The following is a 26,157-nucleotide window of genomic DNA, read 5'->3' on the forward strand; positions in this document are numbered from 1 at the left end:
TTTGATAGATGTACTTTTGTCCCTAATAATCTTGTGACATCCATAATAGAGGAGGACATTAACATGCACAGTTTAAGAATGTAATAAATACTCAAAAAACATTTATTGAAGGGATTAAATTCCAGGATTATTCAAGTACAGAATAATATCTTGTAAAAAGCAGATACAGAAATTTTCAGTTTGCCCTGATAACCTACTGTGGTAGGAGAGTGCTTGATATTAAAATGCCCCACTCTTTTTTCTGCATTTGTTATTGTCATTTCAGGATTTACAAAATAGACTGTACCACCTTGTGTAAGGGTAAACCTTAGTAAAGAGATAAATTGACACTATGTACAGACACAGTACAGAAGTAGTGTGTAAATATACTTTAACTAGCAAAGCATGTACAACTAATTTAAAGTTTATTATAGCCTTAGAAATATTCAAAAATATAACAAAAGTCATTATAATAGGTCTACCTTTGCACAGAAGCTAATGAGAAAGTGTTCTTTCAGGGTGCATGGGTGGCTCAGTCAGCTGAGCAACCAGCTCTTGGTTTCTGCCCAGGTCATGGTCTCAGGATCATGAGATCAAGCCCTGGGTCTGGCTGTGCACTCAGTGGGGGGACTGCTCAAGGTGCCCTTTCTCCCTCTCCCTCTGCCCCCTCCCCACTCATATGCATGCGCTCTCTCTCTCTCTAAAATAAATATATCTTTAAAAAAAGAGAGAGAGAGAGAAGAAGAAGAAGAGACTATTCCTTCTGCAGCGCATGGGTGGCTCAGTCAGTTAAGCTTCCAACTCTTGATTTTGGCTCAGGTCCTGATATCAAGGTTGTGAAATCAAGCCCGGTGTTTGGCATGCTGCTGCTTAAGGTTCTCTCCCTCTCCCTCTTCCTCTGCCCTGCCCCACCCTCTTCCTCTGCCCTGCCCTCTTCCTCTTTAAAAAAAAGTATTCTTTTTCACATCTGTATTGAACACAAAATATTACGTAGAACAGCTACATTGCTCTTCGTGAGGAATTGACATCAAAAGATTTCGGAAGCATAATTTTTTGGTACCTGGGCAGCTGGTAATCGTGGGTCCCAGTGCTCCTTAAAAAAAAAAAAAAAAAAGTCTAGAGCTGCAAAAGAAATACATTTAACATTTAAAGATATATAGGAATGTACAAAAATTGAAATATTTGATTTGTGGTATGAAATAAAATTTGTGAACCTCTAGAACATATTTCTTTGGAGGTAATAAGTATGATGTCTTCAATACTTAATGTTGTCTCATAAATCAAAGGAAATTAAAAACATTAGTTACTCCACATAAAATGAGTAAAGACCACAAGGAAGAAAATATAAATAACCAATTAACAGATCAAAAATTATTCAAGTTTCTAGTAACCAAAAAATTAAAATAAAAATACTGAAACATTTGGGCTTGTCTATCATATTGGTAAATGTTAAGATGAGAAAAATATTCAGTGCCAAAACCAGGATAGTGAGTCTGGCATTTCCTGCATCCTACTGGTAGCATACACATTTATTAAACTTTAGGGAAAATTAATTTGTCAATATGTATCAAGATCCTATGCATGAAAAATCTGTTTTTTTTTTCTATCTATGTGCATGGCACTGTGTAGACTTAGTACATTTTATTAAAAAATCAAATCAAATTATAAACACAGCAGAATGCTTTAGATAACTCTGCATTATTCATTTCTTCTGACATAATTCTTTAATTATTACTAAATTTTGAGGAGAGAACAAGAAAATATATGTATATTCCCTTTTTCCACATATTTGTTCAGTTCTGTGAAATTATACATCCTATGATTTTGTCTAAATTTTCAAATTTAGAATAGTCAAAACTATATAAAAATGTAGGATAGTTTACATTTCTATAATGTTTTCTTTAAATGTTTAAATTATTTCAGTTATGTTTTTATGTGAAAAGGAGAAATGAATTCTAATTTTCTTGTACCATTATATGTTATATACAATTATATATATATTCCACTTGATTACAAAAGGTAAATTTATGTCAAAAATTATTTTTGAAATTTAAATGATATGTTTTCACATGGACATATACTTAAAACTATGAAGAAAGTGTTTTCTTTTTTTTTCCATAAGACCCATTCTTTTGACCTGGGTTTGAATTGTAGGCAGCATTTATTCAATGTACTCTAATTTTAAAAAATATAAAGGTTGAAAAAAAAATAAGGATCACATTTACTTCAATGCCTCGTCTAAGCTGACTTTTTGGTAAGAGTTCTTATTCCCTCTGGGGTACTCTTTATTTCATTGGCCTATTTTAAGGAATAAATACACTCCTTGGAGGTTTTAAATTCTTTTTTTCATGTTTTAAATTTCTACTGAAATTGGAAAGAAGAAGAAATAATACACAGGGAAATTATGCCTCTTTAACTCCTTTAAGACACAAAGAGGTACAAACATAAAATTGTCATTTGAAATAATATTTATAACTTTTTGCCATGAAATACTTAGTATTTCAGGATTCATTTTACAAATTGTTTTTATTTAATAGGAAATTTTAAGGTATTCAACTAGTTACTCAATTAATATATATGTTAATTTTACAGGTGTGCATACTTAGTATAAATTTTATCTATTTCAGTTTTATACATTTAATGAATTCCACAAAGTTATTTATAAAACTTTACTTCATGTTTCTAACCATGAATGTGACTATACTTTTTTCATATAATCACCTTCATTTGGTCATTTTATTTTATAGGTATGACACTTATTTAATGAATGTTCTACAGTTACATATTTATGTTTTTTCAATTTTGTTATACTATGTGTTATATTATATGTGTTATTACACATATTCTATGTGTTATTACACACATATTATACTACTATTATGTGTTATTACACACATATTTTTTTATAGAATTATTATGTAAATAAGATAACATTCGAGAATAGGAGAAAATGTCAAATAATTGCAATGTTTTAAGATATTTGATACCTCTTGCCAAATTACTTTCCAACTTATACCATCTCCAGGACTATCAAAGGTATGATAGTACCTTTGCTTATCCATTACTTCTTTGCTTTTCAGCATCTTCTACATTTGGTTCTTAGGAGATTTTTTTTCTTATGGTGAAATTCATTTTCTATATTTCAGAAAATTCATTCTGCTACAGAAGAAAGGAAAATGAATAGAGTAACCTACGTGTTAAACTGTGGTGCATGTTAGAAAGATAAAGTGGATCTCATATATGAATATGGAAAGGGATGGGAGAAAGCAGGAATACCTAACTAATATTCGCAAGACACTAGATATACATGAGGCACGAGGGGCACTAAATATTCATGACATACTAAATATACATGAGACATTCAATATTCTTGCAGTCTTAATTCAGCTAACATTTGATGACTGCCATCACGGCCCCATGAGTCCCTCTGCTCTTGCAAGGCACATTCAGACCTGTTTTTGTCCTCGTGTTCATACCATCCTCACACCACGAACGAACACTGCAAACCCCAAGAATCAGGTAGTGTCCTTTCAATTTAATTGCATTATATCCTTGGCCAGTTTAAGCACCCATCTCTTTTGCTTTGCTTTGTGCTGTGTGCTCTAAATTAGCTCAAGTCATTCAATTTGTTCTGTGAGCCTTTCTGTTCCCTCATCTCTGGGGTAGTTTGTCTGGTAGCATACTTGTACTTGGAGGTTACTTTTGTGTGAAGATAATTTTCCGCATGACACTTTCTTACCTTTGAGACAGTACATTTAAGCACTTTTCATACATTTAAAACATTGTAGGTGGTTGGGTTTTTTCTGTTTTTGTTTTTGCTTTGTTTTGAGAGAGAGTGTGAGTGACAGGTGGGGGTGGGGTAAGGAGGAGCAGAGGGGGAGGGAGAGAATCTTAAGCTCCATGTCCAGTGTGGAGCCCCATGCTGGGCTGGATCTCACATCCCTGAGATCACGACCTGAGCTGAAATCAAGAGTGGGATGCTTAATGAACTGAGCCACCCAGGAGCCCCAGTCTTTTAACAAGCATTTAAGTGTATGGTACAGTATATTATTAACTGAAAGCACAATACTGGACAGCTGGCCTTTAGAATTTTTCATGTTGGAGAAGTCACCTTTTTTATGACATTTTTCCCCTCTATATCTCACAGGAGTTCTGGGGATTAAGGAGGAAAATAACGAGAGTATGTTTTGCATGGCAGAACCAGCTATATGAGAGTAAGGAATTTTAGTATTTGAGTTGTCATACTCTTTATTCTTGCCTTTTTGTTGGTGCACCAGAGTCAACTGTTTTTCAGCAGTTTTAAATGTTGATAAAATACTTTTTCCCTCACTCTGTAGTAGTATAACGCCATAATGGTGAACATACAATTGTATTATTTGTAGTTAAAGGTGATGGTGTTTGCAAAAAGCTCCTTGCAAAGATAGTTTCATTTTGATATATCCATACATAAGGACGAATGAACAATTCTAGTTTCCTTCTTTGCTACTGTTGAATTAACAGGAAAAACATAGAATGTGTAAGCTGCTGCTACTAGAATCCTCCCAGGGTATCTATCTCTATCTATCTCTATCTCTATCTCTATCTATCTCTATCTATCCTGGGAGGATTATATATATATTTATATATATAAATATATAAATATTATATATAAATTATATGTATATATATACATATATATATATACTAGAATCCTCCATAATCTTATATGGAAGCACATAGGAGAAAGGCCTCACCAGTATGACAAGTGAGGATGACAAGCTGTGGGCACATGGGTGGCTGTCTCCACTCAGGAAGAATAATTCTCTGGTATTTAGAGTAAAAGTTTTCCCTTCCTAGGCACCAAAGAACACCAAAATGTTCTTTCACCCTTTCAAACTGAAACAGGGACCACATACTTATATAGTAAAATTAAAGTTGTAAGACTCTTAGATCAAGTGAAATACTTTTATAAAAGTACTCAATGAACACAACCATAAAAGAGATGAACACCTAGTGTGGTTCCCACAAAATAAACTTTATCAACCAATAATTTAACTGTAGTCTTGAAATAAGAGTGGTTTTATTATTAGTGGAATATATATTTCTTGAAGAATTGAGAGCTTGGAATTAAAAATAGAACAGATGCCCTAAAAGTCATTTAATCTATACATCCACTAGGTTTTAATTAAAATCTTTTATACATACTATTTGCAAAAAGTACTTCTGTGGTAGCCACTGTATGGATGTTTTCTAGTTTATGGTTTCACACATACTAGGACCTAACAGTTTCCCTAGTTCCTTAGAAGAGTATCTTGACATAAAAGTCATTAGCTGCACAAGGAGGAAGACATAGTGAGTTACATAAGCAACTGCACATTTTAGATAACAGATTGCATGCATGTGTTGTTCTCTCACATGGTAATAAGAAACCTTGGCTGTCTCTTAAATTCCTATTGACTGAGGTCACAGTTGGGGCTACCCATGGATATACCTGAGCTTGCAAGAAGGAATCATATCACCTATAGCAGAGAGGAGGAAGGACTGAGAAAATGAGTACCACAACATCCGATACCCCTTACCAAAGAATTTGCTGTCAGCAGGGCACATACAACGGAAGCTGACATAACATTCCTGCTACTGGGGTAGGGATATGTGGTCTTGGGATTCATTTCAGCATCAAGTAACATTCAAAAAAGTCATCTATTTGGAGTCTACAAAGCACTGAAGAGCAATTTTTACTATCTTTACTAAAATTTCTCAAATGAGTTGGCGAATACATTCTGAAATAAAAGAATGTATATAGTATGTCACAGAGTCAAAAATGATAAAAATCCACCTACCTTTGCTCATCTCCATGAAGTTCTAAATATTGCAGAAGTCCCCAGCCCTGACTAACCTTTCTGATTTCATCCAAAACGTTTTTTCTCTCTCAAAACATGAATTCCAGCTTTATAATACTATCTCCTCTTTCTTTTATATTATATTGGAGACTGATTTAATCCTGCTCTGATGAAGCAAACTCTTCATCATCCATTATCATGAATGACTCCATAGTTTCAGTTAGAAACTTCCATATAAAACAGTGAGGTGGAGAAGTTTGCTCTTTGTCCCAGACATATCAGTGTTATAAAAATGCCCTGGAACTGTAAGTTTTCTCTTCTGTTGGTTTCCTTTCTTTTTTTTCCTGTAATTTCTTATTCTCTCCACCCCCCACCCCCACCCCCACCCCACCCCCCCGCTTATCCATTTTCTTTATGTCCTCTTTTCTTCTCTTTATTATTTTTTCCTTGGGTAGATCACAAGTTTTCACAAAAGCGAAATGTAAATTAGCCATCACTTAAAATAAAGTCAATAATCCTTACCACAGCCTGAAATGCTTTCTGTATTGCCTTCCTGTGTCAACCTGCTAGAGTTTATCTAATTACAGGATGCAAAGTCCCTGAGAAGGATTAAAGTTAAATCTTGGTATTAACTGGGGTGACAGGCACAGTCATGTAAATTTCACCAAATATACCCAAAGCACACACACTCCCTCTTCTTTCTCTTTGTGTCTGTTTTTCTATTTCTTTCTCCATTCCAGTTCTCTTAGTTCATTCCTGATGGTTACTTCTAAGTAAAATTATATACATATACATGTATGGTGAAAGAAAAAGGTGAAAAACAAACGATCATTGGATCATTGGATTTCTGGAATCTAGGGATGTGCCTCACCAGAGAGTTGTGAAGGTAATGAAGCTGTTTTGAGGCCCTCATTCTCTTTGTGTTCTTTGAAACTGCCCCCTTTCTATTTGTCTCTGTTACGTTTACATTTAATGCTTTGAGGGTAGAAAAATTTAGACACACCTCTTTTCAAATTAGAGCTTCACCCTTACCTTTCTTTGTCAGTTTTCACATCTTGAAAATAAAAATAACTATGTCTATTTCATCGAATTGGAGGCATTAAATCAGAGAGTATATTTGAAGGACTTCATGTAATATAGAGCAAACAAAAACCAGTCCACATATGTTTCTTATGTCCTCACTTACCTTTCTTTACTGGAATATATTTTCCTGAAAGGGTCTACTATCAGAAAGCTAAACTAAAAGGAGAAGTTTTGTCACTGAATTGGTTGTTCTGAAAGACTTCAAATTTAAGCTTTATATGTACTAAAAAAGTATCAAATTTATTTTATATTGAAGGGGATTCTAAAATGTTTGAGCTGGTAGAATTGAGATATAATTTCTTTCAGTAAATCTTATCTGCTGGAGAGGATAATATTTGAATAATCAGTTTTATTAGTCAGAAAGCTTCTTTCACTATATTCTTGTTAAGAAAATCATTTAAATATATGAAACACAAAAGAAAAATGAAACATTATGGTTCCAAATCTTTACCTGGTTGTAGATTATCAACATCTGAATATCACAGTTTTACTTTAAACACAATGATGTTTTATACCTTGCGCTAGACACCATAGGAACCATTAATCTCTATTTCTAATAAAACTTCATAACTAGATAAGTGTAGTTGTTAAATAATTTCTTTTTATAGTAAAAGCTTTTATAATTAACAAGCCAGACACTGATTCAAGTCATTATCAATTTCTCTGTGATTATTATAGCTTCCATAATAATCTGCACTCTATTAACATGGATTTGGCTGTACTTTAAAGAGCAGCGTCATTAGCTTTGGTTTCACAAAGAGTGAGAAGAAAGTAGACTTTGAAATTCACGGGGTCTCAGAGTTACAAACTAACACCAAATCTCTTGGACCAAAGACACAAATAATGTTGTACTTAATTTTAAACACAACTTATTTTTGTTCCAAACTAACTTTGGGAATTTGTATTCATTAATCATCTTTATAATTGTCTATTTCTTATTTAGATTTCAAATTTGAACAGAGTAACACCTAGAAACTCTGCAGTTACACAGCAGAAAACCTACTTAGTTATAATTAATATTTATCATCCAAAGAAAAATCATCCCCCTAGGGGTGCCTTGGTGGCTCAGCCGGTTAAGCCTCTGCCTTTGGCTCAGGTTATGATCTCAGGGTCCTGGGATCGAGCCCCACATCAAGCCCCACATCAGGCCCTCTGCCCAGCAGGGATCCTGCTTCCCCCGCTCTCTCTGCCTGCCTCTCTGCCTACTTGTGATCTCTGTCTGTCAAATAAATAAACAAAATCTTAAAAAAAAAAAAAAAAGAAAAAAAGAAAAATCGTCCCAGAAGGAAAGTCCAAGATGTACAGTCATGCATCAGCTATTTTGTAAATGTGGTTGAGTCTAGACAAATAGTGACTAGGTAAGACAATAATGATATTCTATTAATTGAACAGATGAAAGTTCAAAAACAACTAAACATCTAGAAAAGAGCATGCATTTCCAGAAGAAGATTCAAGAAAATGATTAACTTTATACATCGTTACACATGAATTTATAAGTTCTATGGTAAGGACTTCAATTCTGCAGGAGCTAGATTAGTTCTTGGTGGATCAGTGTCCTCGTCTAATATAGAGAAACAGAAATCAAATACATATAATTAAATAAATGAAATAAAAATGAATAAAATACATCTGACAAATAAAACACAGGGAAAAAACAACAACAACATCTGTTTGAAGGAAGTAGACAGTTCCTGGAACAAAAAGAACCAGAGAGAATTCTGAAGGGAGAAAAACTTAGAGATAAAGGATGGCTTCCTGAACACTCGAAACCTCCAGGGCATCTACTAGGCTAGGCACTTGGGGCAGCTGGAAGTCTACCGCAAAGCCCAGAGGAGGGTTACTGAGAAAGGATGGGGAAAACAGAAGAATTACGGATGGAAATTTACAGACTCATATACATAGCTCATAGTTAATTTCCTTCAGTACATTTACCAAATGCTGAGGTTGCATGGAGCACAGGTCTAAAGTTTTGCAGAAGAATTTTGAAGAATGTACGAGACTGTTACTGTTCTCATGAGGATAGAGATTAGAGGTTTTTACTGATACAGGAAAACCCCACAGAATACATACTATTTTTATTTAAAAGTAAAAGCAAAAACAAAACAGAAACCTGGGAAGCCGTATAAATCAGAGGTGGACTCAGCCTTACTAAACTTCAGCCCAGCCTTGATTTACCATAATCTCTGGCAAGAGGAAGATGATCAGCCTCTTCTTTACCTGATCTGTGAAATGAAGGAGAGAACTTTCCAAGATACAGAAAATAAGACATGAAAATAGTATACAAGTCTCTAGACTATTTTAGAAACAAAGTGTCTGGAATTTGATCAGAGGTTAAAAAACATGTCAAAAACCAGGATCATAAGAACAAAAGCCAAAGGAAAAAGAAAATATAAATGGGCATCTGTGTAAATGCTGATAGACATATATAGATAGATAATAGCTAGACAGATATAACTGAAGTGGCTAGAAACATCTAACACTAAATTAGAGACAGTATAAGATTAGAGAACTAAATGATGTGAAAATAGAAAATATTTGAACATTTGTATTGTGGAAAAATTATGAACATTGAAAAAAAAGTGTTGTAGAAATAGACTTAAAAGCATTACTGTTGATGAAATCCAGAAGTAGAGGGCATAGAATACAAGGAAAAAATCAATACCAGAATCATTAGAATTCAAACAAAATTAGAACAATACATTATTGGAAAAATTAGTTAAAACACATTCAAGAAGTACCAAAATACTCCTTCAGTATGAATATAATGGTAACTCTACCTAGGTACATCCCAGTATGAGCACTGAAAATCAAAAATAACAAAAAATAAAAGCAGGCAGAGAAACAAAATCACATTTCCTTCAAAGCAACAAGGAAGCTGATGGCTGACCTTTCCATGGGTGTGATGAGAGCTGGAGGAAATTGAATTAAATCTCCAAAGTGCTGGAAGCAATTAACTCTCACCTTAGAAATCACCTATATCCAGTGAAAATATTTTTCAAAAGCAAAGATGAAATCGTTTTTGGACAATTAAAAACTGAGGGATAGTTTACAAGTTTAGAAAAACAAAAATTGAGACAAATTGTCACTAGATAATCTGTAACAAAAGAAATACAAAGTGAAGTTGTTCTGGCAAAAGGACTTTCTAGCAGAAAACAGAGCTATGCAAGAAGGAATGAGAGCCCCCAGAAAGGGCACATATAAGGGCAAATACAAATGAATATTGATTGAATACCGATTTATAAAACAACATAAGGTCTTACGAATTTTAAATCTCCATGAAATATGATAAAAAATGGTAAATAAAGTTGAAGTTTCCTAGGGTCTAGTATTACTGAGAGAGTGGAAAAATGGTGCCTGGATGGCTCAGTCAGTTAAGCAGCTGCCTTGGGCTCAAGTCATGATCCCAGGGTCCTGGGATTGAGCCCTATATCAGGCTCCCAGCTCAGAGGGGAGCCTGGTTCTCCCTCTGACTGCCACTCCCTTGCTCATGTTTTTTCTCTCGCTCCCTCACTCTCTGTCTCTCAAATACATAAATAAAATCTTAAAAAAAGAAAAAAATGAAATAAAATAATTATATTAGACTATGAAGTGTCAAATATAAAATATTTTAAAAATATGTAATGACTACTAAACAGGGAGTAAAAGATAAATTAGAAAACTAGCAAGGTAAATCTAAATAATAAAAATTTTTTAAAGATTTTATTTATTTATTTGACAGTGAGAGAGAGCACAAACAGGGGGAGCAGCAGGCAGAGGGAGAGGGAGAAGCAGGCTCCTTGCTGAGCAGGGAACCCAATGTGCGCTCGATCCCAGGACCCTGAGATCATGACCTGAACCAAAGGCAGATGTTTACCTGACTGAGTCACCAGGCACCCCTAAATGATAACAATTTTTGATTTACACATAGAAGGGAAGAAAAGGGAGATAAAATCATAAGACAAATGAATTAAATGCCACAAAATTTTTGATGTATTTAAAAACCCAAATACATCAATATGTATGTTTTTATGTAACTGAACCAAAAGTAGAAGACATAGATTGCCAGACTTCCTAAACAAAAGACAACTATAGTCTGGTTATAAGAGATATTTTTAAATGTAAGGACACCGAGTGATTCTTACAAGATGGAAAGCAACAAAGCATGCAAACACTAATCAGAAGAAAGCCAAACAGCCCAAAAAGTGGACTCAAGGCAAGAAGGACTTAAATTGTTGTATTTCAAAATATGTTTCAAAATATGAAGAATCTGTCAAAAGTTGACAGAAAACAAAGAGATAGACAAATGCATAATCCTAATGGAAGACTACGTTAAGCAAAAAGAAAAAGAAAATGTACAGAAGATTTTATTATAATTAAGAAATTCAACCTGTTAGACATATAGATAGTATATGGATTCTTTTCCATAGCATATATAGTACATCGTCAAGTTAACCATGCACTGTTATTAAAATTAAATGATTTAATTACTGAGGGCATGGTTTCTGATTATAGTGAAATTCATATAAATGATAATCAGAAAATTCTCTATTTCTCAGAAATGAAACAAAATGCCAATAAATAACTGAGAGATCAATGAAAGAAATGTGGTAGAAATTGGAAAAAAGTCAAATCAAATGGAATGATGATATGACTCTTGAAGTAACTTAGTCACACAAACAGGAAGGAACACTTTCTAAGTTTCTGGGTTCAATTAAGCCTGACAAAGGAATTTAAAAGGAGAAAATTACTGACAAAAGTTACTGAGCAAAGTAAATGAAAAAAAAAAAAAAAAAACAAACTCAACAAAGAATACCAATAGAATTTAGAAATATATATGCATATATTCGAAATCTATAAGTGTATGCTTATGAACACTATATAAATGCTTACTTAAAATTTACTATGTACATATACACACATACACATATGAAAATCTAACAAACTAAAGTTTATTTTAGGGTTGAAAGGTTGGTTTAACATTAGAAAAAAATAATCCATACAACTCACCACATTTTGAAAGGGACAAAACTCATTCAATCAACTTGATAGTTACAGAAGAGATAGGTGACAAAATTCAGTGTACTTTCCACAGTGTACTGTCCCCAAAAAACACCCACAAAAAAACTTTTAACAAATCATGAATAGCAAGGTACTCCCTTAACCTGAAAGGAAATTCCTACCAAGAGCTCCTACAAAACAGAAACATATATTTGATGAAGACTTCATGAAAGGAATGGCCCCTCCTCTTGCCATTACTGAATATTGATTTGAATCATGTCCATACCCAAATAGTCATGAAGATGAATGCTCAGAGCAGCAGTATTCTCCATAGCCACAAACCTGGAAACATTTCCAATGTTCAAATGAACTAGAATGTATAACTTCTGGTCTGTTCACTCAGTGGAATAGTGTAACATAATAACGACAAATAAACCACATTTACCCACAATGACATGAAGTGGTGACATGGAGGAATCTCACAAACAGAACTTGAATGGACAAAACATAGTACAAGAGTGTGCACATATATTACACACATTATATGCTGTTGTGGGTGCGGACAGTGTGTGCACTTGGGTGATGTAGCTGGAAGACAATAGAAGGAGCTTTGGGGGTTTAGATCATCAGTTCGTTTTTTTATCTTGGTGCTGGTTACATTATGGTTTCATTTCTGCAAATTCATCAAGCTGTATGCTTTTACACTGTATACACTTTCCATGTGAATATTTCTTTAAGTTTATTTAAAATAACATAAAATAAAGATTCTGAGGGAATAGAGTGGTAAAATCCAAATACATCAGATTTAGAGGCTAATTTTGTATTGTAAAGGCATAAAAGGAAAGATGATTGCACACTTATTTTGTGTAATTATTCTCCATAAAAAGAAATTGCTTCTTTTGATCCTATCTCTTGGTATATGTATATGTGTACGTGTACGTATACGTGTACATGTATGGATATGGATATGAACATCTCTTTCTGATGCACAGATCATTCCTCATTTCTGTGGAAAAAACCTGCCATTTTAAGAGGAGGGCAGCCCAATTACCGTAATCAAATCATTATTCAAGTTTAGATCTGAAACCTATTTACTCCAGCATGATGGATGATGCTGTTTGTGAATTTCAAACTATTTAATATTAGCCTCATTGCATTTCTCAGTAGTTGGTCTTGAAACATGAGGCAATGTTTTCTTCTGCCAGTGTTCACAACAGACTTTATACAAAATTTAATAAAAAACTTTTTTTTTTTTTTAAGATTATTTATTTATTTATTTGACAGAGAGATCACAAGCAGGCAGAGAGGCAGGCAGAGAGAGAGGAGGAAGCAGGCTCCCCGCTGAGTAGAGAGCCCGATGCGGGGCTCGATCCCAGGACTCTGAGATCATGACCTGAGCCGAAGGCAGCGGCTTAACCCACTGAGCCACCCAGGCGCCCCAATAAAAAACTTTTAAAGAATTTTCATCCCAAACCATCCTGTTCCTTATTCCTTTTCAATGGAATGTCTTAACACAGTATATACTAGAAGACTTAAAGTGTACACACACACACGCGCGTGTGTGTGTGTGAGTGTGTATGTTCAGCAGTAGAAAGTATTTTTTCATCTGTAATCTAATTGTAAATAATCTATATGTAAAAGCAGCCCTTAACGTAGTTATCTTTTTGGAATAATGTGAAAAATACTGGACTTTTAAAACTATGATGAATAATGTTCTTTGCTTTAATCAAAACATATATTTCAACAGTTGTTAACCTACCATACTAAACTTGAACCTAATAAAATATTCTAAGCATGTGTAAAAAAGTTTAATGACAATGAAATGTTTTTCATCTACATCTTCTCCTTAAGAACCATTAGAGCTAACCATGTAATAAATCTATTTTACAAATCTTATGTTATTTTTTGACTTTTTCTCACATTTCATTAAGTTTCTCTATGTATATCACTAATGAATACATACAATAGCTATTAATACATTTTCACATAAACAAATTAAAAGTTATATTCAAGGATATGTCAGATTTTTTTCTAAAGTACTTTTATGTTTTTATAATAACTTTTAAAAAATGAGTTAGAATAGTGTAAAATTTTATGTCTTCTGTAACAAATTACAATTAGCACTTCCATTTATATGGTTATATATATATACATATGTTAATATGTTATTAAATTATACCAAAGATATATGATTTCTGAATATCAGTAGAGCATTTGAGATAGAGATAAAATAATATGATGACATATTATGAGGGGTAATCCTGTATATTTTTCTCATAGCAGCTTGCTTATAAGAAATGTTTTTTTTTTTTTTTTAAAGAATTTTTTATTCATTTATTTGACAGAGAGAGATCACAAGCAGGCAGAGAGACAGGCAGAGAGAGAGGAGGAAGCAGGCTCCTTGCTGAGCAGAGAGCCCGATGCGGGGCTCGATCCCAGGACCCTGAGATCATGACCTGAGCCGAAGGCAGCGGCTTAACCCACTAAGCCACCCAGGCGCCCCAGAAATGTTTTTTGATAAAAAAAAAAAAAGTAGAAATTACCTTCAGAGAAAATTCCAGTATTCAGCACTATTTGTGTATGGCAAGAAAATGCTCATAAAAATTATAATGCTACCAAGCTAAAGCAATTAATGTGTTTATTGATACAGGTAGGGATTCATAGATTTTTAAGGATTTTTGAACTCTCTCATGGAGACAAAAGTAGAGATGCATTTATGGATTTTAAACAAGATGCTAAAATGGTAGGTTGATATTTCTGAAGATTTTCTTTGGCAAGGTAACAAATGGATTGAAGATCTCTATGACTGAACTACAATGCATTTCAATGATGATGTTTATTTGATAGATTAAATTTATGTCTGTGGAAAAAAGTATTAAAAGTAGTAAATGATATGTTTATGCATTGGAAGACTACACTTGATCTTAGCCAAAAGGCTGAGAAGTGATTATGCATGGAAGACTGAACATAGGTAAGATGTCCATGCTCTTTTATTGGTTGATAACCTAAAAGCTTCTATCAAAACTTAAGCAAGTTTTATTTTTTTTTTTGTAAGACACAGGAAGTTTTTTTTGTAAATTTATATTGAAAGAGAGGCTCTACAATAGCCAAAACAATTTTGAGAAAGAGGAATAAAGTGGGAAGAGTGACTCTCCCTGGAGTTGAGGCTTCCTAGATAGCTAGAGAGATGAAGACAATGTGCTATTGGCAGAGAAAGACATAGAGGTCAATGCATTCTAACAGAGCTCAGAATAGGCCCATATAATATGTCCAATTGGTTTTTGACAAAGATGCAAAAGCCATTCAATGGAGGAAAGAGCCTTTTCAACAAACTATGCTGGAGGAAGTGGGCATCCATAAGAAAAAAAGAACAGAGCATAAGCCTCACACCTTATAAAAATTAACTCACAATGAATCATGGGGGTGCCTGGGTGGCTCAGTCGATTGAGGGTCTGACTCTTGATCTCAGCTCAGGTCTTGCTCTCAGAGTCTTGAGTTTAAGCCCCATGTTGGGCTCCATGCTAGGCATGGAGGCTACTAAAATACAAAAACAAAAACAAAACAAAAAAGACAACAACAAACCATGAACTTAAATATACAATAAAAAACTAGGAGAAAATCTTTGGGACCTATGACTAGGCAAAGAGTTTTAGACTTGTTATCAAACAAACAATCCATAAAAGGGAACTCCAATAAACTGGATCTCAGTAAAAGTAAAAAGTTTTGCTCTGTAAAAATCCTGTTAGAAGAATGAAAGGACAAAATAATATAATTGCAAGTCACATATCTGACAAAAAAATCCTTTTAACTATACTATATAAAGAATTCTTAAATATCAACATTAAGAAACCAAATACCTAATTAGAAAATGGGCAAAAGGTGTAGACGGACATTTCACAGAGAGGATATATCAATAGAAAATAAACATTTGAAAATATGTTCATCATTGGCCATTACAAAAAGGGAAAATAAAATCATTTAGCATTCACAAGACAGAGAATAGAAAAGAAGGAGCTGCACAAGAGAACTCTTTAAAGGTCTCTGGAGGCAATCAGCAGAGCACTGATTGGGGAAACTATTCATAGAGAGGATAGAAACATATGAAAGTCTTAAAGAGTACATGGTGATCACATAGGGCCAGGAATCGTGCTTATTCCCACCAGCCAGACTAGAAAAATCTCATAACTCATAGGACTTTCATAAAGTTTGGAGATGGGTCTTGCCTTAGGAGTGGTGAGTAATTCACCTTAAACTAAATACTGCTCTAGTCTTGCCAAACAAACATAAAAAATAAGACACAAAAAGATCAAACTATTTCTGAGTAACACTGCATACCTGCATGAAATGTGAGAATATTTGTAAGAATAAAAAAAAAATCCAGCACCCAGCAAGGTAAAATCCAAATTGTCTGGCATCCAATTAAAGATGATGAAGCCTGCAAAGATTCAGGAAAATATAACCTTAAAAAGGAAAATAAACAATCAAAACTAACTGAGAACTGACATATATGTTAGATTTGGTGAAAAAGGATATAAAAGAAGTTACATTAAAATAGTTAACTAGAACGATCTGAGAATTTTGAAGGGGTGGGGGGTGGGAGGTTGGGGGCACCAGGTGGTGGGTATTGTAGAGGGCACGGATTGCATGGAGCACTGGGTGTGGTGCAAAAATAATGAATACTGTTATGCTGAAAAAAATAAAAAAATTAAAAAAAAAATAGTTAACTAGAGACATAGAGGAAATAATAAAAAGACCCAAGTACAACTTCTGACATGACAAATACACTGAGTATAATTGACAGCAGATGACATTGAAGGAGAAAAGAATTAGAGAACTTGAAGACATAACTATAGAAACTTTCCAAAATGAAACACTCAGGAGAAAACAATTAAGAGGTCAAAGTATAAAAGTGAACTTTGGACAACTTCAAGAAGCCCAATATATGCATAATGGTGATCCCCAGAAGAAAGTAGAGAACAGGGAGGCAGAAAAAACACTTGAGAAATAATGACTGCAAATTTTCTAAATTTGATAAAATATATAGAATCATGTTTTCCAAGAAGCTCAATAAATCTTAAGCACAGAAACCTAAAGAAAATTACACCAAAGTACATAATCAAATTGCTCCAAGTGAATGACAGTCTTTTTTCAAAAGATTTTTGAATCTTTTGAAAAGGGAGAGGGAGAGAGAATCTCAAGAAGACTTGGTGATCAGTGCAGACGGAGTCCTACACAGGGCTTGATCCCATGACTCTAAGATTATGACCTGAGCCGAAACCGAGAACTGGAATTTCAACTGACGGTGCCACCCAGGTGCCCCGAGTGTTAGGTCACGATCCTAGGGTCGTGGGATAGATCCCTGCATCAAGTCCCACACTGGGCTCCCCCCTCAGTGGAAAATCTTAAAAAGCAGCCAGAAAAGACAAAACAAAACAAAACATATTACTTACAGAAATCAGATAAAGATGACAGATTTCTCACTGGAAATAGCATAAGCAAGAAGAAATTAAAGCAACATCTTTAAAATATTGAAAGAAAAAAATATAAAAAATTATTGCCAACATAGAATTCTATATCCAGCAAAAATAAATTTTGCAAAGGAAGATAAATAAAGTCTGTCAGACATAAAACAATGAGCACACCTGTCAATCAGAAGGAAAATAATACCAGGTGGAAATGTGGATCTGCACAAGGAGTAAAAAAACATTGGAAAGAACTATATGGCCAAAGAGTTTTTTATTATTTAAATTTCTTTAAAAGGTAATTCATAAAATGGAAATAATAGCAATGTGTTCTTGGATTTATAATATATGCAACATTAAAATATATAACAGTATCACAAAAGCCAGGAGAAGAGAATGGAACTATACTGATGTGAAATCCTTATGTTACACTTTTGATATAAAAGCATAGGAAGGTGGATATATTCAGTTAGAGGTGTACACTATAAACCCTAGACCAATCAAGATAATAACAAAAGAAACAGACAAAATGGAATCATAAAACATACTAGTTCTTCCAAAGATAGGAAAAGAGGAAAAGAATGGATGAAGCAAATAGAAAATAGCGAGGTAGTATAAAATTACACATATAATTACACTAAATTTTAATTATCTAAATATTTATTTAAAGGCAAAGATTGTCAGATTGCATAAAAACGTAAGACCCAGGGGTGCCTGGGTGGCTCAGTGGGTTAAAACCTCTGCCTTCGGGATTGAGCCCCGCATTGGGCTCTCTGCTTGGCAGGGAGCCTGTCCTCCTCTCTCTCTCTGCCTGCCTCTCTGCCTGCTTGTGATCTCTGTCTGTCAAATAAATAAATAAAATCTAAAAAAAAAAAAAAAAAAAGTAAGACCCAGCTGTATCTTGGAGAAAAAAACAAAACAAAACAAAATATCTCCATGTTAAAAAAAACAAACAAACATAGGCTATGAGTTAAAAGGGTGGAAAAAGGAATAGGATACTTGCAGTAATTAAAGAACACTTAGGATATTATATTAATGGCAGACAAATACCATTTATTTATTTATTTTTTAAGATTTTATTCATTAATTTGACAGAAAGTGAGCACAAGTAGGAGGAGCAGCAGGCAGAGGGAGAGGGAGAAGCAGGCTCCCCACAGAGGGGAGAGCCCAGTGTGGGACTTGATGCAGGGATCGATCGATCCCACAACCCTGGGATCATGACCTGAGCCGAAGGCAGACACTTAATGACTGACCCACCCAGGTGCCCCCAGACAAATACCATTTAGAACACATTCATACATGAATAATACACAGACACTCCACTCACATATGCACAGATTTTATCCCTTTATAACAGAGGCAAGAGTTTTTAAAACAATGTTTCATATGCTTCTGCTTTTCTTGAGCCAGGAAAATCCTTTCAGGATTACAAAATGTGGCTTTGGTTATGAAGGACCAAGATTTGGAGAACTAAAAGCCCAATATTTATAACATTAGCCACTAGGCAGAGAAAAGAGTAAGAACGTGAGGTCAGAGTAGTTTTCCTACCACTAGAAAAGGAGATACTGGTACTTTTAGCCTGTGGCGAAGAAACACATCATAGAGGAAAGAGTTAGGGTGTCTTTGGAGGAGAGAGAGGTGTGCTGGCGCAGCAATTAGGGGAGAGCTAAGAGCTAATTGCAAAGTTGTAAGAACACGGAATGCCCCCCTGAGTGTTACAACTAACAGTTTAAAGTGACAAAAGAAACAGCAAGTGCATTAAAGGAAACTCGGTCTGAAGTAAAATTATAATCAATAGGATTATGTTTGGGATATTAATGAGGAGCATTAATGACTCTAAGTCTCAGTAAACCTGAAATATTTAAATTAAGTTTACAGTGGCCCAGAAGCACTTTAAGGCTAAAATTCTGAGTTCCTGAAAAATCAATCACTGTGAACCTTTTCCATCAGGAATCTTATTTAAAATAAGTATATGTGGGGGAAAAAAATGGCACTTGCTTTCACCGAGGGAGTGTTATTTTAGGAAGTTTTCTATGTGGTGAGGTATTTTACATACGCAGTAGTAATCATAGTTATTATAGTAACATAATAGTGAACACTTGGAATCGCCAATGAGGCATGGGGGTAGTTAATTTACATGTTTTCCATTTTTTTCTTCTCCACATGTGTCAAGGGAAGTATTTTTATCTCCATTCCACATATGAAGTGACTGCTACTCAGTGACATATCTAAATGGTTTGACTAGAATGTGGCAAATTAGACTCCAACCAATCTAACTCCAAGACCTCACCTTTTCAACAGGATGACAGATCATGAGCCTGTAACTAATAAAACAGAAAGAAAATAATATTGCCAAAACAATAGTTTCCCATATGAACAGTATGATCACTTTTGCACGTGCAGCTGAAGGCAAATTCTTCTAATCTGGGGATTAGTTTCTGGGGATTATATATAGGTAGTGAGAGTTCCATTTAGAATTTCTGAGATTTAAATTTGACCATCAGGCTAACCTTAATTTCAATCTACTACAACTTTCTCCTCTTCAAGCTGCAACAAACTGATTCTAACCAGCCGGTTCTTCCCGGGTCCCATTTCTCTCATGTTTTTACTCAGTATCAGCTTTACTTTGCTGATAGTCTGACCCTGACACTGGACTCCTGTTCTGATCACAAGGGCCCCCTATCTATATCAGCCATTTGAGATCTCTGTAGGGCTCATTTAGTTGCAAAGAACAGAGACTTATTCAAGCTGTTTAAATAAACGTGTGATTTATAATTAGAAGTCACGTGGGCTGAATTGGGAACAAGAATTCCTTCAGTAAATGAAGCATCTCTGGAGACCAGCTACATTCTGTCTCGTTCTCAGGAAGAGAGAGGACAGGCTATTAGTGAAGATGGTTTCACTTCAGTCCTCAGTGAATGACCTATGAGCTACGAGCTCTTGGAAAATAGTTTCGTTTTCCTCTTCTGTAAAATATAGATCATAATAGCACCTACACCTTAAGCGAGTGATGATTAAATGGTTATAGCATGTGTGAAGCTATTATATTTTGCCTGGCCAGCAATCTGCCTTAAGTATGTGTGAACTTCGCTACTACTTTCCATAAACTTCATAGTCACTTAAAAAAAAAAATTTGTTGAGGTGATTGTCACAGAATATAAATTTAACCATTAAAAATGTACATTCTCCATGTTGTGCAACCATCACCTCTATCTAGTTCCAAAATGTTTTTATCTCCCCAAAAGAAAACCCCATCCCATTACATAATCTATTTTCATCTCCCCTCCGCCCATTTTTTTTTAGAAAATTGTGGTAAAAAATACTACATACAATTAACATAAAATTTACATCTTAACTATTTTAAGGGTACTGTTCAGTAGTGTTAACTGTGTTCACATTGTTCAACACAACTTTAGAAATTTTTCATCTTGTAAACCTAAAACTCAGTACCCATTGAACAACAACTCCCCATCTCCCCCTTCACCACCATTCTACTTTCTGTTTCTAGAAGTCTGACTAGTTTTGATACTTCCTGTAAGTGAAATAATACAGTATCTATTTTGGGGGGACTAGCTCATTGCACTTAGCATAATATCCTCCAGGTGCATCCATGTTGAAGCATCTGGCAGGATTTTCTTCTTTTTTAAAAGTCTGAATAATATTCTATTGCACATATTTACCATATTTTCTTTATCCATTCATCTGCCAGTGGACATCCAAGTTGCTACCAGCTCTTGGCTCTTGTGACTGACTAATGCTACTATGAACATGGGTGCACTTAGAACCACTTTTGACTTTTAATTTTATCTTCAAGGTTTCATTATTCTCCTCCTACGACACACCTGCATACTGTTTTTCCTGATTCTTAGTATCTTTCTCTACCTCATAGACTTTGCTTATAATAATAATAAACACTTTAAATTAATCAGTATCAGTCTGATTTCATTAGATGATATGAAGTATCAGATTTTTGTGGCAGATTTATTTCCCTTGTGTAACAGTTATGATTGTTTCAGTAGCAAGGTTTTGAAAAATGCAGTTCAAAGCCTCTGTCTGTGACCCTCTATTTTTGTGCCCATGCCAGGATTATATTGTATCAGAAATATCATATTGCTGATTATTTCTTAACTTACCACTTACTGTATCTAGGATCCAAGCCTATCAAAGCTTCCCAACTTATTCTTCCCTTATTTGATAGTCTTTTCCTTATTTACTAATGGGTTATTTTTTACTCTTGTAGCTTCAGTGACTTCATTCCATTAAATTACTCATTTTCCAGTTTAAGACGGCAACAGAAAACTAGAGAATATTTGAAATGAAATGTGCTGGTCTTCTCCAGCTTGATCTGGATTTACACACGTGCACACTGGTACAGAGAGTGAAATACATATGGCCATTGAGCAAGATATAACTGCAATTAGAGAGAATATTAATCAGATGTTCTATAATCTTGGATAAATGCACATAATTAAATACCTATAAAACAGTTATTCTGCATATGCATGTGGATGCATGATTCTTTGCTTTATTTAAACTGAACATTTTTTTTTTAAGATTTTATTTATTTATTTGACCGACAGATCACAAGTAGGCAGAGAGGCAGGCAAAGAGAGAGGGGGAAGCAGGCTCCTGGCTGAGCAGGGAGCCTGATGTGGGGCTCGATCCCAGGACCCTGAGATCATGACCTGAGTCGAAGGCAGAGGCTTTAACCCACTGAGCCACCCAGGTGCCCCAGGAACTGAACATTTTTTAAAAAGATTTTATTTATTTATTTGAGAGAGAGAATGAGCGGTGGGGAGGGGCAGAGGGAGAGAGAGCAAGAGCAGCAGACTCCTGCTGAGCAGGAAGACCAACACGGGGCTCGATCCCAGGACCTGGAGATCATGATCTGAGCAGAAGGCAGACACTTAACCAACTGAGCCACCCAGGCGCCCTTGAACTGACCTTTTTCTATAACACTTAAATTATTCAAAATTTTTCTATTTTTCAACTTCACTAATTCAAAATATAGCTCAGAATTAGAAATACAATGAAGAAATCATATGTGTGTGTGTGTGCATGTGTGTGTATATATCTCAACAATTCATTAATAGAAAGTGTGCCCTCCCATTTACACCTATTCTTTAGATGAACTCAATGTTGCTGGGTAGCTGCCATTAATTTGAACAGATACACTGAAGAAAAACCCAAACAATAACAGTTGGAAACTATCTGGGAAGACTTTTTTTCTGTGTTACTGACACAAATAGAATGAAAATATAATTAATTTTAGAAAAAAAAACCCACTAGTCATACCAATGAAACCACCACTGTGTTCTAAAACACTTTTAGTTTGTTCAAGTCTTAAAACCTATTCAGGCTTCCCAATTTCTATAAATCAGAATCAGGCTGCAAAATCTGAGCGATACCTTGTCCAGGTGTGGCTAAGAAGAGAAAAGACGACAAAGAGCCCATTAGCCACAAGAGCTGGGGTCTCTGCGAATTTCTACCAGAGAGTGTACTCAGATGTAATTAAGCAACTTTCCTCAGTGATCCCAATGATCAGGGGCCCAATTACTCCACGCTGGAATAGAAGACAACTGGTCTTTTCAAGGTATTGGCCATAGGATCTGCTTCTGAACATGATGGAGAATCCATACATCGTCAAGTGATTTTAGACTTTGAGCTACATAGGACTTCAGGTCTTCCCCTGAGAAAGGAGTCCCAGCTTGTTCCATATGTAGGAAGGAACGTATGGATGGATACTTGATTATTGACAGTCAGTCTTTGCAGGGAATGCTAGTAACTATCCATAATATAGATATATTTCTTCACAAGCACATAACTAGCCTGTATTTCCCAGTTTCTCCTCCACAGGTAGTTGTGGCTATGGGATTGAGCTCTGGCTCATTTCTAGTGGAAATGCTGGACTACTCCCAGATCTGATGTGTGCCCCCCTTTCCAGTTGACTGAAATGATGATGCCCAGGGGATCTTGAAAGTCTGTCACTCAAGAGGAAAAGATGGCATTGGCTTGGGTTCCTAAAGAACTATGTAGAGTCACTGCCCTGAAGCATTACTTATGAGATAAAACAAATCATTTCATCTTGAAATTAAAAAAAAATTGTTCTTTAAATAAACATCCTGTAATTTTTCAGTCCATTTAATTTTGTAACATACTGAGAGCTTATTGTCCTATTTTGCTGGCAAAAAATGGGGCTTGTGCCTCTATTACAATACCATGATCGTGGGATTAAAATCAATGTTAAATGTGATCACTGCTTTCTAAAACATCCTGGATTATTTGTCTGAAAACAAAAATGCCCAAATTTTGCTTCTTCTCTGGTCCCATTAAAATGTGAAAAGTGATTCATTTTTCAAAGTAGTAGCTGCATAAGAATTTGAAGAACTTGGAAAACAAGCTTTTTTCTAGAGTCTGAAGCTCAACAGGGATAGAGCACATTTCAATATTTCTAATTAAACTGACAGAATAGGTGATGATAACATCTGGGGTTTTTTTTTTTTTTTTGGTAATAAAACCTATTGATGTTGCTGACCTGAATGTTTCTTATCTGTAAAAGACAACAAATGAAGATAAGCCGAGTTAAAAAAGTGGAAAATGGGAATAAAGTCACCACTAAATAACTAATTCTTTAATTTCAACATGAAGTCTTTCCTAGAAAATGCTTCTTAGGAAAACTTTATTTAATAAACGTTAGATCAATTAGTCTATATGAGTTTTCACAGCATTTAAGAGATACTCAAATATAAAGACACCTGGGTGGCTCAGTCGGTTGAGCGTCTGCCTTTGGCTCAGGTCATGATCCCAGAGTCCTCGGATCAAGTCCCACATCAGGCTCCTTACTCCACGGGGAAGCTGCTTCTCCCTCTGCCTGCTGCTCCCTCTGCTTGTGTGCTCTTGCTCTCTCTCTGACAAATAAATAAAATCTCTTAAAAAAGAGAGAGAGAGAGAGATTTGAATATAGACATGAAAGCTGTTAGAAAAATCTCTTCATCTCTCAAAAATATACCAGGTTAAAATGTACTCTTCCTAGTAAAATCCAACTTTGAAATCACAAGTCCATTTGCATCCACTAGAAGAATTTTAAATTTTGTTTTTATGGTGTTTGTAAAAATAAAAATAAGAGCATACTGGAATGGGGGGCGCCTGGGTGGCTCAGTGGTTAAAGCCTCTGCCTTCGGCTCAGATCATGATCTCAGGGTCCTGGGATTGAGTGCCGCATCGGGCTTTCTGCTCAGCAGGGAGCCTGCCTCCTCCTGTCTCTCTCTGCCTGCCTCTCTGCCTACTTGTGATCTGTCAGATTAAAAAAAAAAAAAAAAAGAGCATACTGGAATGGATATCTAGACAGCTCACTGTTAACTTAATATGCACTAAAAAAAAAAGAAGTCCCCTTGTGGCTATCCCTTAACATTTGACCAACAAAACAAAACAAAACAAAAACCACACACTATGGGGCGCCTGGGTGGCTCAGTGGGTTAAGCTGCTGCCCTCGGCTCAGGTCATGATCTCAGGGTCCTGGGATCGAGTCCCGCATCGGGCTCTCTGCTCAGCAAGAAGCCTGCTTCCCTCTCTCTCTCTCTTTCTCTCTGCCTGCCTCTCCATCTACTTGTAATCTCTCTCTGTCAAATAAATAAATAAAATCTTTAAAAAAAAAAACCACACACTAAAAGAAGTAAATCTGGCTACATATCTATCTATCTATCTATCTCCAATCTGGTTTGCAATATTTGAAATTACAAGAGATTTTTGCAATATAGAAACAAATGTTTCTTTAAAGGCAGTCTTCTTTCTTTCTTTCTTTCTTTCTTTTTTTTTTTTTTTGGCAGTCTTACTTCTAAGTAGAGGATTGACGCTGTAATCATCAATTTCTGTAGTTTGGCTATAAGATGGAGGCAGTGTCAACAGATGCGTCTCCAAAAAAAACAAACATACTAAGAGTTGGTCCTTTTAAGCAGCTCCGAAGTAAAGTAAGCATGAACAACATAATGCTACTTAACTTGTAATTGTGACAAGCAGAACCAAAAATTATATTCAGGCTGGGCAAGCAGCACGTGTTCTTCCTTCTCTGTAATTAGGCTGCTTATTTTCTCATTTTAATAGTCTTTTTTAGGGGGAGTATTCCATCTAGTATTTGTATTCTTTTTGTTTCAACAAGGTCTGCATTGGGTTTTCCAAAGTATCCGATTTGGACATAATATTATCTTACCTTTTGACCTTCTGGGTACACTGTCGCAAGAAAGAAGAGTGGTTGGAGCAATTCAGGCAAATGTGAGTGCGGGTGTCTGCCACTAGAGGGCGAGCAAACACAGTCCTGTGAGAGCTGGCCACGGCAGGAAGAAACTGAGGTGGTTGGAGAATCCACTTTCTGAGCACTTTGGGGCTTGCCATTTCTACATATGTTATATGCAGTTACGTAATTCTTACAAAAGCTTTGAGGGTAGGATTTCTTTATTTAAGGATAAATAGCCGTTCTGATGCTTCCAAATGCTGTGATTGGCCCCGGGGGACAACAGCGCTAGAAAGGCTGCGTTTCAACCTGGCTTCTGTCATTTCTTCCCCTAGGAATTCCTGCTATTGCTTGAGAACCATAGGGAGCAATTGAGAAAAATTTGCAATGACACTGGGAAGAAAGGGTGTCCACTGCTTTCTGAGTTTCCCACAACGCGCGCACACACACACACACACACACACACACACACACACACACACAGATTCTCAAGGTGAGACCTGCCAGAAATGGGCAGGGGTGGGAGCAAGGGCACACAGCTGCAAGCCTGGCTGGCCAGAGCCCTTCTCCTGTGGTACCTCCTGCTCAAGGCCCTGGGATCCCTAGAAGT

General features: G+C 35.5%; 1 protein-coding gene and 1 pseudogene across 1 annotated transcript in view; one reads left to right on the top strand and one right to left on the bottom strand.

Moving 5' to 3' along the window:
- The first annotated feature begins 923 nt into the window (after positions 1 to 923).
- Positions 924 to 1,074, top strand: LOC125108129 (uncharacterized; annotated as a pseudogene).
- Positions 1,075 to 8,615: 7,541 nt separating this feature from the next.
- LOC125106955 (60S ribosomal protein L21-like) overlaps positions 8,616 to 26,157 on the bottom strand; it is a 30,147-nt gene continuing 12,605 nt past the window's right edge. The window contains exons 2-3 of the mRNA XM_047741516.1: positions 25,527 to 25,710; positions 8,616 to 8,721 (exon numbers count right to left, since the gene is read on the bottom strand). Of these exons, the coding sequence (XP_047597472.1) occupies positions 8,616 to 8,721; positions 25,527 to 25,710 (290 nt within the window). The remainder of the gene's footprint in view (positions 8,722 to 25,526; positions 25,711 to 26,157) is intronic.

This window comes from Lutra lutra, chromosome 8 (genome assembly GCF_902655055.1).
Source record: "Lutra lutra chromosome 8, mLutLut1.2, whole genome shotgun sequence".
Lineage (NCBI taxonomy): Eukaryota > Metazoa > Chordata > Mammalia > Carnivora > Mustelidae > Lutra > Lutra lutra.